This window comes from Anser brachyrhynchus (assembly GCF_964034855.1).
Source record: "Anser brachyrhynchus genome assembly, chromosome: 1".
Lineage (NCBI taxonomy): Eukaryota > Metazoa > Chordata > Aves > Anseriformes > Anatidae > Anser > Anser brachyrhynchus.
The window spans coordinates 38,720,199-38,737,001 of NC_137694.1; the positions used below are offsets into that span (position 1 = coordinate 38,720,199).

Sequence of the window (16,803 nt, forward strand, 5' to 3'; positions counted from 1 at the left end):
AGCTACTTCAGATACGCAAGTACATTACCTTACGTGAAAACATTGATTTGTAACAGGAAGTAAAACTAGAGGAAACTACTGACTTGGCTTCCTAAGAGCTAAACAGCAACATCAGAAGCCCTAGGCTGGAGGGTGGTGGAAGCTGCCGAACATCGCACAGAGACCGTAACTTGTAGTTGCTCTCGGGCTTGATGGTGGTGTGCATGTTGATAATAACCTTGGCAATTAGGAGCAGTACAGACTGCCCAAACTCCTAAAGTTTATTTTTAAAATTTGTATTATTTAAAAGTTTTCAGCTCTTATAATGATAATGAGGAGTTTAATCAGTTGTAACTCAATGATCGATTTTTCCTGCTCTGTGCAAAATTAAAAATATTCATTCTCCAGGGGGATTTTATAGTATCCTCTTAGTTTTGACTTTCCTGTGTTAATGTCGTGAGTGAGCTGTCCTCGGGCACTACCTATAGTAATACTGCGAAGCAGCGGTGTAATTAGTTTTCGTATTTTAAAATGATAATATATTTGCTTCAAGCTGCTAAAGTAATGCCATATGCAATCATAGCACTATTTTAAAAATGATTGTAAAGAAGATCTTTTTGCAGCTTAAGAAAAAGTTTTAAGTAAATTTTCCTTGGACAAATTCTGTGCCAATAACGTAGCTGAAGTTATTGCTAACAGACAAGTTTTTGTGTGTGCTGAAGTACGCTATACTAGAGTGTTTCTTGAAATCTGATTTTATTTTTTACTTCTGTACGCTGTCAGAGTAGCATAGAATGAAGCGTTGTTAGTTGTCGTGTGTTAGGTGATCATCTGAAGGGTAAAGGTCAATGACAGCAGCAAACTTCTCATTAGATGCTTTTAGTTCACCCCTAATGGTTAGTGGTAGGAAATGGTCAACAGGAGTATTTAAAGGTCTTGTCGGGCTTGGGTCTGCATTTTGCTTGGTTAGCATTGACTTGAAGCTACGAATAATATAGTGGAGGACAAATTGATGGCAGTGTACCATTTTTACCTTTTTTTTTTTTTCTTCTTCTAGTGAGTGGTTGCTCTGCCCGTGTGTTCTGTGCGATGGAGGACCGGCTCCCGGAGTAGAATAGGAAAAGTAGTTTTTTCGCAAGATTATAAGAGAGATGAAATTAAGCCAAGTAGACAGGAGTTCTTTACGTAATAAAAATGCCATGCAGCTGGAGCACCACTTCTGTAAGGTGGTGTTGGCATAAATATGAGTGCGTGTATGTACGTGTGTGTGAATGGAGGACTGACTGCTGGGCGAGAGCTGACTGCTGGCTCACCTCATCCTTCCAGACCCTGGGAAGGTACCAAAACTGACATCACTGTTGCTTTCAAAATGATCTAAAATGTGTTTTAAAGTGCTGCATGAACTTTGCTGGTGTTTTCTTTTGTAGCTGACTGGATGCTGATCTATTGATCTGTAATAAAAAGAAGCGGTGGTCTTGGTACACGGGGAGGCTGCCTGGCGGCTTCTTGTCAGCAGAAGGAAGCAGCCAAGTTCCAGCTGGGCATCTGCCCCATTTGTTATCAGAGCTGCTTAGGAACAGTGCTGCAGGAGCCTTTCCTCAGTATCTGCAGACACACTTGGAGCATGATGGATTAATGAACGCGGGAACGAGTGCTGAAGTCAGTGTGGGCAGGGAGATGCCGCCTGCTGGTTTGGCAACGCTGCCGCCGTCGTTGCGTAAACCCCCTGTAACGCTATAAACGCCTGCACGGGGAGAGGTGCTCTTACCCAGTTTGCCAGCCATTTGCTGTCACCAGCTACTCCTGGGAGGCCGATGGATGGGCTGTTAGCCCTCGCCTACCAGCAAGCCCCAGTTAAGCGGGGTGCGTGTGGCAGCTGCAGCGTCAGCCTGGGATCCTGGGGTGCTGCTGGAGGGCTGTGCGCGGCCACCGCTTCTGGCAGCCTTGAACAACGTGATCGCTTACAAAAAGGCCGCTGCAAAGATGTGCTAGTGCCCCCCAAAAGTTAGGGATCTTACCTGGTTTTTTGAAGGACTCAAGAGCAGCTGGCTGCAGCGTGGTGTTGCAGGCAGGGTGCCTTTGGGCTTCCCCCATCCCCTCAGATGCATCCTGATAACATTGCTCTGTTCTCCTCGATTCAGCAGTGTGCTCGGGTTAGTAGAAACAGGGGTTGCCAATAAAACCAGCAGGATTTAATCTATCTATCTATTAAAAGCTTTCTTCTCTTCTAATACCCATGCACGCGGAAGACTCCATATTAATATCAGTGTGTTCCATCAGTCTTCTGGGCATAATCTTGATTAGTTTTTGGGCCACTTTCTTATACAATTATCAGCATGGAACATAATCTTTCAGACATCTTTATTTTGGGGCAGAGTGTTACAATATCTTCCCGCTTTTCAACGTGTACACTTCATCTGCTGGCATACCAGCTTTCTTGTGGCAGCTTTAAGCATATTTTGAGACTCAAAGCCCTGACCTTATCCCACTGACTCAGAAGTCTTTACTGTGTGTGTGTGTAGCCAGCCATGTGCAAACCTCTGCAGAAATGAGACCAAAAGCTGTACAGGGGGAAAATGAGGCATTTTGGTTATACCTTAGGGTGTATGCCTCAGTGACTTGCTTTCAGTCACAAGTTTTAAAATACTATCACAAAAATAGAAGTACATTTTTGATGATGATGATGAAAGGATGTATTACAAGAGAAGGCTACTTGGCAAAATAGATAAATAAATAGTCTCCTCTTATCCCAGGTATTGTTAAGAGTACTGTAAAATTCTTAGGGACTTGTGCAAAACCGCATTTTTACCTTTTCAAAAGCTGTAGTTGGCTGATAAGCTGAGCTTCTCCTCATTGCTAGGGGATAGCTTCACCAAAACATTTCGTTATCGTTTTTACGGTGGTGAAAGCCAGCCACTCTTCTCTCCGCACTTTACTCAGGCAGAGCAAAGGACAAGATAATCCCCTTAGCCTGTTAAATGCTCCATTCCAGCTGGTAGGTGATAATTGCATTGTAAGGGGATTAGCATAGTGGGATATGCTTATAGTGTAATGAAAGCTTCCCTATAAGTGTGAAAGTCAGCTGGATACATTCAAGCAGTTTGGGACTTCACATTTGTATTTTATGGTGTTTACAAAAATGTGCAAGTTTCATCTGGAGAAGATGCACAGTACCTTTACGTGCCTTTATATGTGTTTAATAGATTATATATATTTTGAGACATCAGTAGCCTAAATAACTGAAAATCTCGTGTAGGAATAGCGGAATAGGCTTTTGTTTAGCTGAACAATTTAGAGAATTTCTGTGATCACACCCATATTGCATTCATCCAAAGTGTTCGCTCTACGCTTACTCAAAAGTGCTGCGACTTTGCAATCGCGGGGATAAGTTGTTAATAGTGTAGGAGCGCTCGTGTTACCAAACACTGCCTAGAAATCTTAGTCAGTGAAATTTGAATAAGCCACGCTCTGTGAGGAACAGCGGAGTAAATTTGTGGCAGTAAGGATAAGAGGATTTTGGGCTGAGAAGTAACTCCTGTTGCAGCTGACCAGAAAAAATGTTTTGAAATTCGGTCAATGTCAAGCGTGAGGCCAAGGTGGTGCAAAAGGACACTTTTAAGGTCTTGTGTTTTTCAAGTTTAGCCAATGCTGTCAGTAGTGATAGTAAATCTTATGGCTCGGAGCATTTCGTAAGCTAACTGCAATTTACCTTTCTTATCTCGCAAGATGTTAAAGATCCGCGTGAAGGTGCACGGTGTTTGATTGCCTCCTGTTTGTTGCACTCTCTCCGGTCTTCTGTACCCTACAAGAAATGGGGCCAGCCACACGGTGCTGGCCAGTATGTGTCATTTAGGCGCTTTGAACATCTGCATGGCGCTCTTAGTGTTTTGTAGCCAGGCGGATTAGCAATCTGACAGCAGTGCGTGTTTTTACATAAATAAAAAGTCAGGTGCATAAATATGCCCTGTTATGTAGCAGATCCTGTAGCGACATTGTATGACCTTACTGTGGGATGAAATTTTCTCATGAATTATGGCTCTGTGAACAGCTGCGTGGTTGCTGTTTCTTCAGTTTCAAGTTCCTGACTTAGCAGCTGTGTGTGTGTGCCTTTGGGAGTAAGGGCAAAATAACATCTAGTGTATTTTTCTATATGGATGGATGCAGTAATTTTGCCAATCTTGATGTCACTTCAGTGTGGTTAAGCTCAACTCGCTCTTACTTCATCATAGATCTGACGGCAGGGTCAAATAGTTTTTTTTTTGTTTTGTCCTCTGCAAAGTTGTGGTGTTGAGACATGGCAGTGATTTCATGGATTCCTTTTTGTCCTTTTTATTACTTTTATTTTGCTATTTTTTTAAAGGTTACTGAGCTCTAAAGAACATTCTTCAATTTTCTTCTTGCTGGCGCGTTATCTGACGTTCTGTAACTTTCAGTAAACCTGAGTGAAAGGCCATGGGACAAACCAACACCCCTTCCAAAACCAAACCCCGTCCCCTCTCCCCACCCCAGTCCCTTCTGATATAGATGTTTCTGTCAGATGAAAATCCCAGATGGACTAGCCATTAAGCTGGCAGTATACAGAAAAGATTTTTAGAGGAATTTTAAAATTTCTGAAAGCAATTTTTAAATAATCCTTACGTACGTGTATTCAAAATGTATAATATTCAAGTACGTGGCAAACCAAACCATATGTAACGTAGAATCTTTTTTTCTTATTCTTTAGGTGACAAACAGCATGTTTGGTGCTTCAAGGAAGAAGTTTGTAGAGGGGGTTGATGGTGACTACCATGATGAAAACATGTACTACAGCCAATCATCGATGTTCCCACATCGGTCAGAAAAAGATGTAAGTCGAATAAGATTGTTTTTCACCTTTTAATAGCAAGGTAGTTTAAAGTACGTGAAATGTATGCGAGGAAGGGCTTCATTGAGTTTTAAGACGTGAATGACTGTTTTCAGTGGCAAGTGATTTAATTTTAGTGTGCTACACACATAAAGTGTCAGTCATAGACTTGCCAGGTTTTAGTTTTTTCATCTTTAAGAACTGTATTTGTAACTTAAATCGGATCATTGTTTATGTCTAGTGTTTACATGTTATCTCAAGTGTTTTTGTTCTTTTTTTTTCATTTTTCATTTTCAATTCTTTGCTGTTTCTGACAATGCCTTGTGCAGCTTGTTTGTCTGCTCAAGTAGTCTAAGTTAGGCATTTCTCACCTCATAGTGGTACAAACTTACAAAAACAGTTGTTCTTAAACATTTTTCCCTTGGTAATGCGTTATTGTATGTTAGAACTTCATTGGCACTACTTAAGCTATTTCTTATTAGAGCAAATAAATAAGCCAGTGAAGTATTTCCATTTTTTGTGGAGCGGCTTGTGGGAATATATGGGAGAAAAAGGCTGAAAGCATGACTTAAAAGTTCATGTCACCTGAAGGTCAGTAATACCATGGCCAGGTAGGCGTGCATTTGATCTCTGTAAGCAACATAAATGTTGGATTTTCTTTTATAATTAAAAAAAAAAAAAAAGCTTTCAGATTTTAAAAAGGGTGTCATTGCTTTAAGTCTGCTTCCATGGCTGTCCAGAAATACGTATGGTTTAATAGCAAAGCGAACGTAGTCCTGATAGACCTTGACCTGTGTAAATTTTATAAACAACATATAGAAAATGTTTAGTTTAAATTATTCTAGCTTTTCAAGGATAGGATGAAATAGGTTTAGAGCCAAGGCTTTTTTTTTTTTATTTAAAGATGGGTGGTGCAAAAAATGCTTAAATGAAGCTTTCCAATTCTGTTTCGTAAGTTACTCTGGTGAGTTTGAGAAACCTCAGGTGAGCTAGCAAATGATTGACGCACATAGAAAAGAGTAGCCTATTTAACTTAATTTTCTTTACACTTATTTCAATTACGTATGTGCATGTACCACAGATGCACACAGACATACAGTGGAATATTTGTAATGTTGAGCATACTTTACTTTCTGCACGTTACCTAAAGGTGCAACCAGTACTCTCAGAAACCATAGATGCTATTAGATGCTGTTACTCCAAAGTGATTCTCAGATATTAAATTCCCACTTCTAGATTTGATACATTTAGGGAGAAATCATTAAGATGTGGTGAGAAGGGTAAAGTGATACACCATGCCGCACAGTCTACACAGAGAAAGCTGATGCTTGGCACGTTGTTGACATGGTGAATGAGTGTTTTAGTTGCCTACTCTTTCTGTAGGCAATGTTGCAGAAGTGGATCTTAGGATGGGACTTCAAGAGAAGGAAGGTGGGTGTTCCAGTCACCAGGAATGAGAAATCCTGAAAGCTTGTGGGAGAAGTGGACAAAATGGGGCATAGAAGCTGCTGTAGTTGGCAGAGAAGAGTGATGGCGTACCAACAGGAAATGGAAGAGTGATTTTTGCAAAAGCTTTTCGAAGTTGCATTTCCAAATCATTGTTAAGGAATTTTTTTTCTGTGTAGCTTCACTATTGACCATTACAACTTTGAGTTTATGCTTATGAAATCTTAAAATATTACATGCTATTGTAACAACTTTTTTAAAAGTTGATCAAAATAAATATGTGGTGGTGATATTGACGTTGTCTTGTACACCTTTGATCACTATGTACAGCTTAAATGTATTTTATGTATTAGTTGTTCTTTTGGTGTCTCATGTGGCTCATAGCAGTTGAGAACATCTGCAAAGGTGGTTGTCTTTTCTTGATACTGTCCCACCAATTTTGCAGCCTTGAAAACGTTTTCCAACTAAATTTAATCACACTTTTTAAAATACTTTTTCAACTGGAGTTTTACAAAAGATGGTGTTCTGTGTATGAAGGCACAATAAATATATTGATTGTGTTGTTATTTGGATAACACTTACTACTTACAGACAAAAACAAGTTTTCTCAGAATTTTCAATGAGTAAGCTAATAAAGGATCATGTTCAAAACCTGGATCCAGTGTTACGAACACCTGGTGGAAAAAACTTCCAGCATTCTAGATTTTGAAACATTTTTCAGTCTTTCTAACTTGACACTTACATTGAAATAGAGTATATCAAAATGTGGGGGGAAAAAAACGTAGCGGAAATTTGGGGCAGATGAGTCAACAATCACTTTTATATTCAGAAAATGCAACTGGCAATAAAAAGACTAAAACCTAGCAGACACAGTCTGTTTGCAACAGTAATTGAAAAATTGCACTGTGTTTTTTGTAGTAGAGTTGTCTAAACATTATGCAGTTTTTTGCAATTTAAATTATTTCCTGTCTTTTCATCTTCAGCTTCTTGTGCGTCTTTACTCAGAGCAGGTAAAACTTTATATAATGTACTACAGGTTTTAGATACAAGTCTGTAGAAAATGAGTTAGGTTGATTTTGTTGTTTTTTTTTTCCTCCGATACATCATCTGTACATACAAATCCCTGATTAGTACATGCTTCATGTATCCTGTAGAGCTGTTCAACCTGAGAAAGAGTAGCTCTGAGGGAAGCTCATTGCGTGTGGCCTCCTTAAATACTGCTCTTTGGGAAAGGCTAAAACTTGGTGGGAATTTGCCATTGCATTGAAGTGATTAGGTGGTGGTCTATTTTTTTTACTTTGTGTTTATTAAAGTGACGAATTCAGACACTGTAAAAGTTACTACTTTCCAAGGAGTTGTTACTGAGTTACACGTGTGCATTCAAAGTAGAGGAACACACTGAAACCTTCCTCAAATTTTGTGCAGAATAATGGTGGTTGGACCAGATAATCTTGGAGGTCTTTTCCAACTTTAATGATTCCATGACTCGAGTATTGTGTGTGATTTTGGGTGTCACAGCATAAGAAGGGCATAAAACTGTTAAAGTGTCCAAAGGAGGGCTACAAAGATGCAGAAGGGTCTACAGCAGAAGCTGAGGTCCCTTGGTTTGCTGAGCCCAGAGCAGAGCAGGCTGAGGGGAGGCCTCATGGCGGCCTGCAGCTCCCTCCCGAGGGGAGCGGAGGGGCAGGCGCTGAGCTCTGCTCTCTGGGGACAGCGACAGGACCCGAGGGAACGGCGTGGAGCTGGGACAGGGGAGGGTCAGGCTGGGTGTTAGGGAAAGGTTCTGCACCCAGAGGGTGGTCGGGCACTGGGACAGGCTGCCCAGGGCAGTGGTCACGGCACCGAGCCTGCTGGAGTTCAAGAAGTGTTTGGACAGCGCTTTCAGATGTAGGGTCAGATTTTTGGATGATCTTGTGTGGGGCCAGGAGTTGGACTCAATGATCCGTGTGGGTCCCTTCCAAGTCAGGATATTCTGTGACTATTACTGCAAGAATAATTTTTTGCATAAAGGTTGAAGCCTGTTTTTCTCCTTACTTTTGACAGAGTTTGTTCTTGTGAAGTGGCATTGTCTTCAGGTTGAGTACAGTGATGCCTTGCACACAGTTTTACAGGGTTGGGAGTTTTTTCAGTGTTAAAACAAGGTAGAAAGAACTCCTTTAGTCGGGAGATTTTTATTTTTTTCAAATTGTGCTAGGAAATAGTTCTTCACTTGCTAGGATAGAAAAAACACTAGGAAGCTGTCTGAAAAAGATGTGAAAAAATATTTTATGCCTTTTAATGAACTCTTTTTTTATGGCACTTACTGACTTGGTATTCTTGTGACTTGTTGCTTTGGCTAATTCAAATTTTAGAAGAATTTTCTTTATCTGAAGGTAAAGTAAACTAAGTAAAGGCTTCTAAACTCATCTTAAATTTTGAAGACTTCTGACAAGTGGCAACAAGTTCAGCAGATATTTTTATTTCAGAGCCTTATTCTAGCTAAAAAATGAAAAGCTTTCTCCTAATTTGCCTTTTTTCACTAGGGAATACTGTTCTAGACAGTCGGGATTTATATGCTATTTGAAATGGAAAAGTTGCATGTTGCTTATCTACACAATTGCTTCTAAAATCATATGGGTGCTGCAAGGGTCTATTGTTCTGAGAACAAAAGAGCGGTTCCTTAGATTTTATTCAAGCTATCTAACACTTCCTCTTTACTAAAAAAGCTACTTTTATGGGCGGCTTTGCCATGAGTCATCACAACCTTGCTGTGATAAGTAGGCAAGTGGAACGCAGTATAGCCATGAATGCTCATTCTTTGAATTCTGCTGCACTTAGTATGAGATAACCAGGTCAAAAATCCAAGAAATTGCATATTTTATTGGACTTGTATGAAATAACAGTTTAAGACTTGGCTTGAAGCAAACATAGTACTGTAACTTGAATCCCCAAGAAGGGGCATACTGTGCCCACAAAATAATTACAGAGCTTATTTGTGGCCAGCGTTGCAAAGCTAATTAAGCTGTTTCTGTACTCAGTAAGATCTTTTTAACGACAGGGGTCCATGTATTTTTACTTGGATAGAGTGATAACGATGGAAATTGGTAACTTAAAGTCTTCATATACTTTTGAACCTAATGCCCTCAAATAAGGGGAAAAATGACAGTAAACTTGGGACCCATTCAATGTGAATTTCTTTGATTTCTCATGTATAAGAATGCAAGACATTGCCCCTGCAGGGTTTGACCAGTCTGGTCCAATCCATTGAGGATGCCTAATGGAGAATATAAGAACAGGGCAACATTTTTCCCTGGAATAGATGTGCAGCCTTCAGTCTTAGGCAGCTCAGGGACTTCTGAAAAAGAATCGGCAGTCTACCTGCAAAGACCTGTCGTAGACTTATCTTCCATTGATTTGACCATTCACATTTGAAGCGGTTTTATCAACCACCCCTTCCTGTGATAAGGAGCGCTGAAACTAAAGTATGCTTTATGTCAAAAAGTATCTTCTTTTGCTCTTAATTACAGGTACAAGTCTGATTGTGCACAGTCATGCCTTTTAATGAAGGTCTGCACAAACTGTGAGAAAAGTTAGATATTTTTTTTTGCGGCGAATGCTTTCCTTGTTTCTTCTCCAAATGCTTTCTTGTTCATTTTTTCTCCTAGTTGCTCAACAGATGATAAAGGGCTCATAGCCGTATAGTAATAATTCTGATTTGCACTTCCAGTGGGTAAGTTTGGTTAGCTTATTCTCTTGTGTAAAAAATAAAAAATCTTAATGTTTTAACTGATTCTGGGCTTTCTCAGTTGAGACCCGATGTTCTTTTGCAGCTCAGTTCTTTCAAAACGTAGCTTCTTGTGAAATCAAATATATTTTAACAACTGGAGCAAGTAACATCAAGCCTGCAGATTAGATTTGGCTCATTGCAAGTATTAATATGGCTCCGTGACACAACCTTTCCTGAACTTTCCTAAAGTTTGGATAAAATTTGGATACTGAGCATGGTGAAATGGATTATTGATTCTGGGAACCTGCTTTCCAGAGGACTCTTTCCTCCTTGCGTAGCAGAAGCGTGTTCACCATGGATTAAATTCAGGTGTTCCTCTGTTATGAGACAATTGCAGACCCAGTGGCATGAAGGGAGGTGTTGGTATTGTTGTCTTGTAATGGAGAGGATGATATTACAAAGGGGTCGTCAGAAGATTTTGTCAAAGCATTTTCCTGCAAACTTCTTTTAAAGTAACTTGTAGAACCTTTACATAATTTAGTTTGTTGTCAAAAATACAGCCTTTTAAATGTGTGGTACTTTTACAATAGGTGAAAGCACTGAAACAAGATTAAGGTTACCATGGAGATTGAGATCCAGAATCTTGCTAGATTTGGGAGACCAAATGTGGAAGGGTTTAATCACTCTTCTGGAGACATCTTTGGTTTAGGGTTGCTGAACATTTTTCTAGCTTTTTCATGCTATTCTTTAGGATTTTGAGGAATCCTGTGGTGTCTTTTTTTCCAAAGGCATCTTGCTTGGCATTTGCCTTAGTCATTGCATGAGAATTTGTTAGCTTAGTCAGTCATAATTTAACTTCAGATGCTGCACTTAGAATTGTTGTGTTTAAAAATTCCCATGGAATCCTCTTGTATCAGAAGGAGCAGTCGAAGCACTGAAGCTAATGCTGGCGGGTTTAATTGAGCTAGTTTATATGAAGATAACTTTCATATTCGGAATAGCTTTGATCCATTTGTGGATGAAAAAAAAGAAAGGCTTATTTTAGGAGAAAATAAATTAATGTCTTCTATTATAAATGAAAAATGAGTATTTTTATATGCATTACATTGCGTGTAAACGTACTTGTAGGTTTGACTGAATAGGGGGTTCGTTCACCTTGCTTTGTGAGATATATTCCTTGAAGTGTGAGATGCAAAGCAATAGGCTTGCATTTTACCTTCCCAGAGAGTGATTGACATCCTTGGCATCTTACAGTGGGTGCTTAATGTATTTTAACAAAACACATTGTAAACAGATTAAAGGTGTAATGCCATAACTTGAAAACAGTTGGAATGACTTCCATGGGATGAGATAGGAGAAATTCTCTCAACTTCTTGTTAGTTTTAATGCAGCGCACCTTTTCAGAATCTATCATCATTGTGCTTATAGCTTGCATTTTTATCTTAACTTCATATGCCATAACTGAAGTAATGGCATATGAAGGAAGTATCAAAAGTTCAAAATGCAAAACGCCCTTTTTCTGTTTCACCTGTAAGTTAGTATTTGGATGGGGTTATCAAACCAAACAATATATGATAAGCTAATTTAGTTAAGAAAGTAGATTTACATATCCTGACGGTTTGCAGGAAGTATATATCCGAATTAGTTTGTTTCACATCACTTACTTTACAATCTGAAATTGTCACAAAGAAATTAATTTCTCTGTTGATGATTGTAGCATTAATTCCATACTGTTGAGCTTGCATTTAATTCTTTGCTACACTGTGGTAGGTGTTGTTTCTGTACTTTATCTAAAAGTTATATTTTATTCTATCTTCACTTAAACCAACAGTGTAAGATAGGTTTCACATGTCAGTATTAGCATTTGAAGTGGTTCCTTGGACCAGATCACGTCCATGCGTAAAATCACGTCTCTTTAAAAGGGAAAAGTTCTGGTCTCTTACACAAAAATTCAGTTGACGGAACAGATTGCATTGTAATATTGGTGTTTTATATTCTCAGTGTGTGGGGGGCGGCAGTGGTGGTTTTTTGGTTTGGTTGGTTTGGTTTTAGCTTTTAGTATGCAACTGGATATTTGATTAGAATGAAATATTTGCTTGTTGTCCTAGTTCTTAATGGCTTACGGCATTTTTTGTAGCAGCTTTCAACAAGTTCTTAGTAATCTCTTGGCTCATTAATGCACTGCAACATCGAACTGAATGTCTTAACAGAGAAAATTTGTTTTTAAACTTTAATAGCCGTGTTGACCTCTGTCATTAACAATTAATGACAATTAATAATGTCATTGTCACTCAAAGGCAATATCCTGCCTTTAAGATCTTCAGATACAGCTGCCAACAAGAGAAAACTTCCAGATGAGTGTAATGCAGGTGGTGGTGCTTACCGTGTGTTCCTGACTCCGTGTGCTACCCAAGCACCACCAGAGACAGGAGACCACAACCTCAGATGATGAAATCTGGAAGACCGAATACAATTTCATGTGTTTTTTTGCTATTGTATTTGGTTTTATATTTCACAAGTAACGGATATCAGTAAAATCTTCACATACGAATAATTCCCTCCAGTTACCAGGCTTTCAAAGTTTACTCATTGTTGTCTGATTTTGAGGTTTAGAAATATTTTCTCGTAACGTGCGAATTTTGCGCATGAATTTCGTGAATGCTATTAAAGAACAATATAGAGGAGGACCGATAATAATTCTAAATATTAAACTGGAAGAGCATATAAAATTGCATTTTTATCGGTTATTTGTTGGGTTGGATATTTTTTTTTGAGCGTCACTATAACACTTTCTCCTCTTGAGGCTGTGGGTCAGCTGTTTTATTATTAAATAGTGCAGCACAGATGGCAGATACCAGAAATAAAGTAGTGCAAATACAGAATTATGCTGATGCTTGCACCTGTGAGAAAGCCATCATTTATCAAGCCAGATATTACTCACGCACTTATTTGCTTATTCTAACATGTTTTTGCCTTTAGGAACTGGATTTCTAGAGTCAGATTGAGGTTGGCTTTGTGTTAAAGTGGCTTTAGGCTGTAACTGCATAACACAGTGCCCTTTGCAGGAGCGTTGCTCTACTGAAGTTTTCTTCGTGCCACGTGTGTGCTGCCACGGCAGGTACGGTGACAGCCCGCTGTCCCCGCGGTGGGGTGGCAGGCTGCTGGGAGGAGGCAGGATGCTGCGGCACAGGAGGGAGGTGGAAACCCTGCAAGCCAGCGCTGCTGGTGCTGCTGAGCCTCCTCCCACCCTGTTCCCCGGGAGGCTGCAGCCCGTGCTTGCTCGTCTCCTAAGAAAGTTTGAAAATGCAGCATTTTTTTTCCCAGTTCTGGCCAATTCAAGCAATTTTTTCAGGATTGCTGACACTCCTAGATAAATTTACTGCAGAAAACGCATCAAGACTTAAGGAAAGCAGTTATGAGTAAAATCTTCCTCATCACTAGGGGTCGGAAATTGCCTGATAGTATGTTACGGCTTACTGATTTTTGATATGGACCAGAAAAATTGGGCCATCTCCTTGGATCACCAGGTGATTCGAGTTTAGACACAGATTCATACGTGGTCAGAATTGCACTGGCACCGTCTGAGGCTTGGGAGCAATGTGGTGATCTCGTGTTAGCTGGTTAGCAGCTGCTCAGTCCGGCAGCTTGCCAGTACCGGGTACTGGTCCTGCGGCGCTGCGAGAGTAAAACACTTACACCAGGTACTGCCTGCGGAGTTGTCCCGTTGTCCTCTGGGGGATGCAAGTCTTGGGCTTCCTCTGGCACCTAACAGTGTGTTGGGGAAAGCCAGTTGAAATAGCTTGGTCAGTTAAATCACCCTAAGGTGGAAGAGAAGCAAAGATGCCAAAGCTTGAAGAGTGGTTGCCTGTACGTGTGCGGCAAAAGCTAACGCTGTCAGGAGCTTGTTGGGTGCGTACTTCTAGGATATGCTGCTCATTGACGTGATTTCAGTAATTTGGTTAGGATTTCTTGTTTTCCCAAAGGTTGTTACAGGTATAATTTTGAGCATTGTTCCTAAAATGTGGACATAATTGGGTAAAGTTTGAAAGCCTGTCCTGCACTTGGTAAGCTCTGTAGTGACCCTAAGGGTTAGACTGCTTCAGTTTTGGTAAGGTTATGGTGCCTTTTGGTTTTTATAGACTAAGAGAAATTCACGAGTGACTTCGAGCCACCCTTTTAAGTACACTCTTGGAGAATTGTTGTATTTTGTGTATCATGTGGCCATTAGCCCACAAGCAGTTAAAATAATGATGCTGGAAGGAATGTTTTTAGTAGTGCTAATAGCATTCACCTCCATTCTGCATTATCCTTGGTAGCCAAGTTCAAGCAGCGTTACAAGGCTGTAGTAGCAGCCCAGAGGTGGTGTATGCAAATAAAGGTCCTGACAGCAGAACTTCGGCTTTTGGCTAACCTATTCGTTTTGTTGTGGACCTAAGTGATATGGAAGTTACAGAGAAATACGACAAGATTTTAAACTGCCCCTGACTTAGCTGTGACTGAAAAAAGTGCTTAACACCAACTTGAAATATCACAAAACAAAGTAGAGACAGGCTGAGAGTGATACCCATACGGCAGATTCCTTCTCCCTGAGATGTGAGAAGTGCTGCGTTTAATCAGCCCGGAAGGGATCCACTGTATTTCTTCTTTCTTCTGGAGGATTAATATACTTAGGACATGGAGGATATCATGGCTTTAAAACTACTGCTAGACGTGCTGAATTTGATACTTGGCCTTTATTCTGGCCTTCCGTAAGGGTTTCTCTACGAGTCATTTTGAATTTCACTTTTCCTATAACAACAGCAAATGGCACAATGGACGTGACCTACTTTGCAGTGTTTCAAAAGGAAATCCAATTTGTTATAAGCATTGTTCGTTAAATGTTATTTGCCATTCCTTTTCTTTTAACTGCTTAAAAAAAAAATCAAGTAGTACTCAGAAGAGATGGGATTTTATTTTCCTGTTTCAAATAATTTAGTACCTCATAAGTCTGTGATTATTTTTTTTATGTATGCAAGCTAATGTTATAAATACAAGATTTTTATGCTGAGATTTGTACCATCTTCTGCTTATTATATCACATGCTATCACAGCAGGTTTGGAATAACCTAAGCAGCTATTCTTGTGGGATTTTCTTTTTGGTCTAACTGTTTTGCTTATCTATCCGAAAGCTGGTAGTAATTTGGTCTGCTGCTTGTGTCTCAGTGCCTGATTACCTGTTAGGTTGTGGGTTTTCTGGCCAGTCTGTTTTTTGAGGTGTGTCAAACTTATTTTTTCCATTGAATTAGAATTTGCCATCCCTTGCAGCACTTTCCAGGCTTTTCCAACTTGTCAAATGTTAATGTTTTTTTTTTTCCTAAGTGTTTTAAGAAAGGAAAGCAGAAGTAAAACTGGTGTAACAGCTTGTTTTATCAGTGTTTAACATGCGTGAGTTTGGTAGCTTGGGCGGGGAGCGTGCTTTTGGAGCCTGTCTCCCACACGTGTCCCCACTTCACCACGCCTCGGTTCATGTCACAGTGCAGCCGTGGTGTGAATCCGTCTGATTCCTTTGGCAGCAACGTGAGCTGGAAGAGATGCTCCAGGGGCGCGCCAGTCATATTGCACTCACTAGTGGGCAACCGGTCCACGGGATCAGGTGTTTTAATCAAGACTAACTCCAATCAGAAATGCATACTGTGTGTGTGTTAGGCCTTCAGGTAGTCTTTCACTACGAAGGAAGAACTTAGCTGCAGACCGGCATGTATTCTATTTTTTTTTTCTTTCTGCAGAAAGTTTTTGTCTCAGTAGTTCAGCCCTCTTATGTATGCAGGCATGTGTGCTTATTGCTGTGGTTGATTCCTACAAAATGTGTGTGCAGTGTTCAAAGTACATGTGACTCTGTAGAAGTTTGAGGTAATACTTCCAACATATTTTCTGACAGTGTATAGTAATTTTCTACTGTAACTTTTCCTCTCATACCTTGTGTATATATTTAAAAAATCATAAATACTTTATGTAACTTATGAACATCAAAACTACTCCTGGTATTTAGTGTCTACCCTGCAAGTTTTACTTCTCATTTCTGCCATCTAGATTTGACTCAGGTATAGACAGCTAGCTAACAAATTCAGTTTCTAAGGTTTGTTGGAGCTTTACATCTGTCTAGTTTAAGTCAACAAAACACTTTGCAGTGCATCACAGTAAAAGTAATTTTGATTAGAATTTTTTCCTCTCAAGATGAGAAAGGTTGAAATCCCGTTACATGGAAGAATCCAGGTATTCCTTTTCTCAAAACCATCCATCAGTTCAGGTCCAGACTCCTGCATGAAACACGCAGACATTTGCCCAGGAATTAGCAAGAATGAGTAGCATATTCTGTTGTGAGCTGGATGGATCAGGTTCAACTAATACTTCTTGCTCAAAGGGAAGATCAGCTATACCTACCATTAACGTCTAACCTTTTTTTTTTGTGTGTGTATATATATATATATATATGTGTATGTATATATATATGTATGTATGTATCCTGGAATGGAGGCTTGCCGAAGGAAGCTGTGTAATCTGTTCCAATGCTTAACTGTCCTTAAGATTGCAAAATGGTTTTGTTTGTTTGTTTTTCCTGAACCTCCTCTTCCTCAAATATATTAATGCATTCCACTTCTGCAGCAGCACGGAGAGTAGTTCATTCTTTCCCTCTTACAGTCATGACTGGTGTCAATGTCCCTACCTTAGTTGCCTTCTTTTTGGCAGTGTGCAAATCTCAGTCTTTATTCACGGATCATGGATTTTTAGATCTTACTCTTGCTCTTTAGATACTTACTCTTGAGAGTCTGTAGTTTATCACATTTCATGT

At 39.8% G+C, this 16,803-nt stretch overlaps 1 protein-coding gene across 5 annotated transcripts in view; it reads left to right on the forward strand.

The window, feature by feature from the left end:
- The window catches only part of CNOT2 (CCR4-NOT transcription complex subunit 2), a 92,915-nt gene that overhangs the window by 48,703 nt on the left and 27,409 nt on the right, over window positions 1-16,803 (forward strand). For 3 of the 5 annotated variants that reach the window (XM_080576933.1, XM_080576932.1, XM_080576936.1), the window contains 2 exons: window positions 4,703-4,825; window positions 6,206-6,253. In XM_080576933.1, the coding sequence (XP_080433059.1) occupies window positions 4,715-4,825; window positions 6,206-6,253 (159 nt within the window). In that variant the 5' untranslated portion in view covers window positions 4,703-4,714. The remainder of the gene's footprint in view (window positions 1-4,702; window positions 4,826-6,205; window positions 6,254-16,803) is intronic. The other 2 variants (XM_080576934.1, XM_080576935.1) reach the window with 1 other exon arrangement.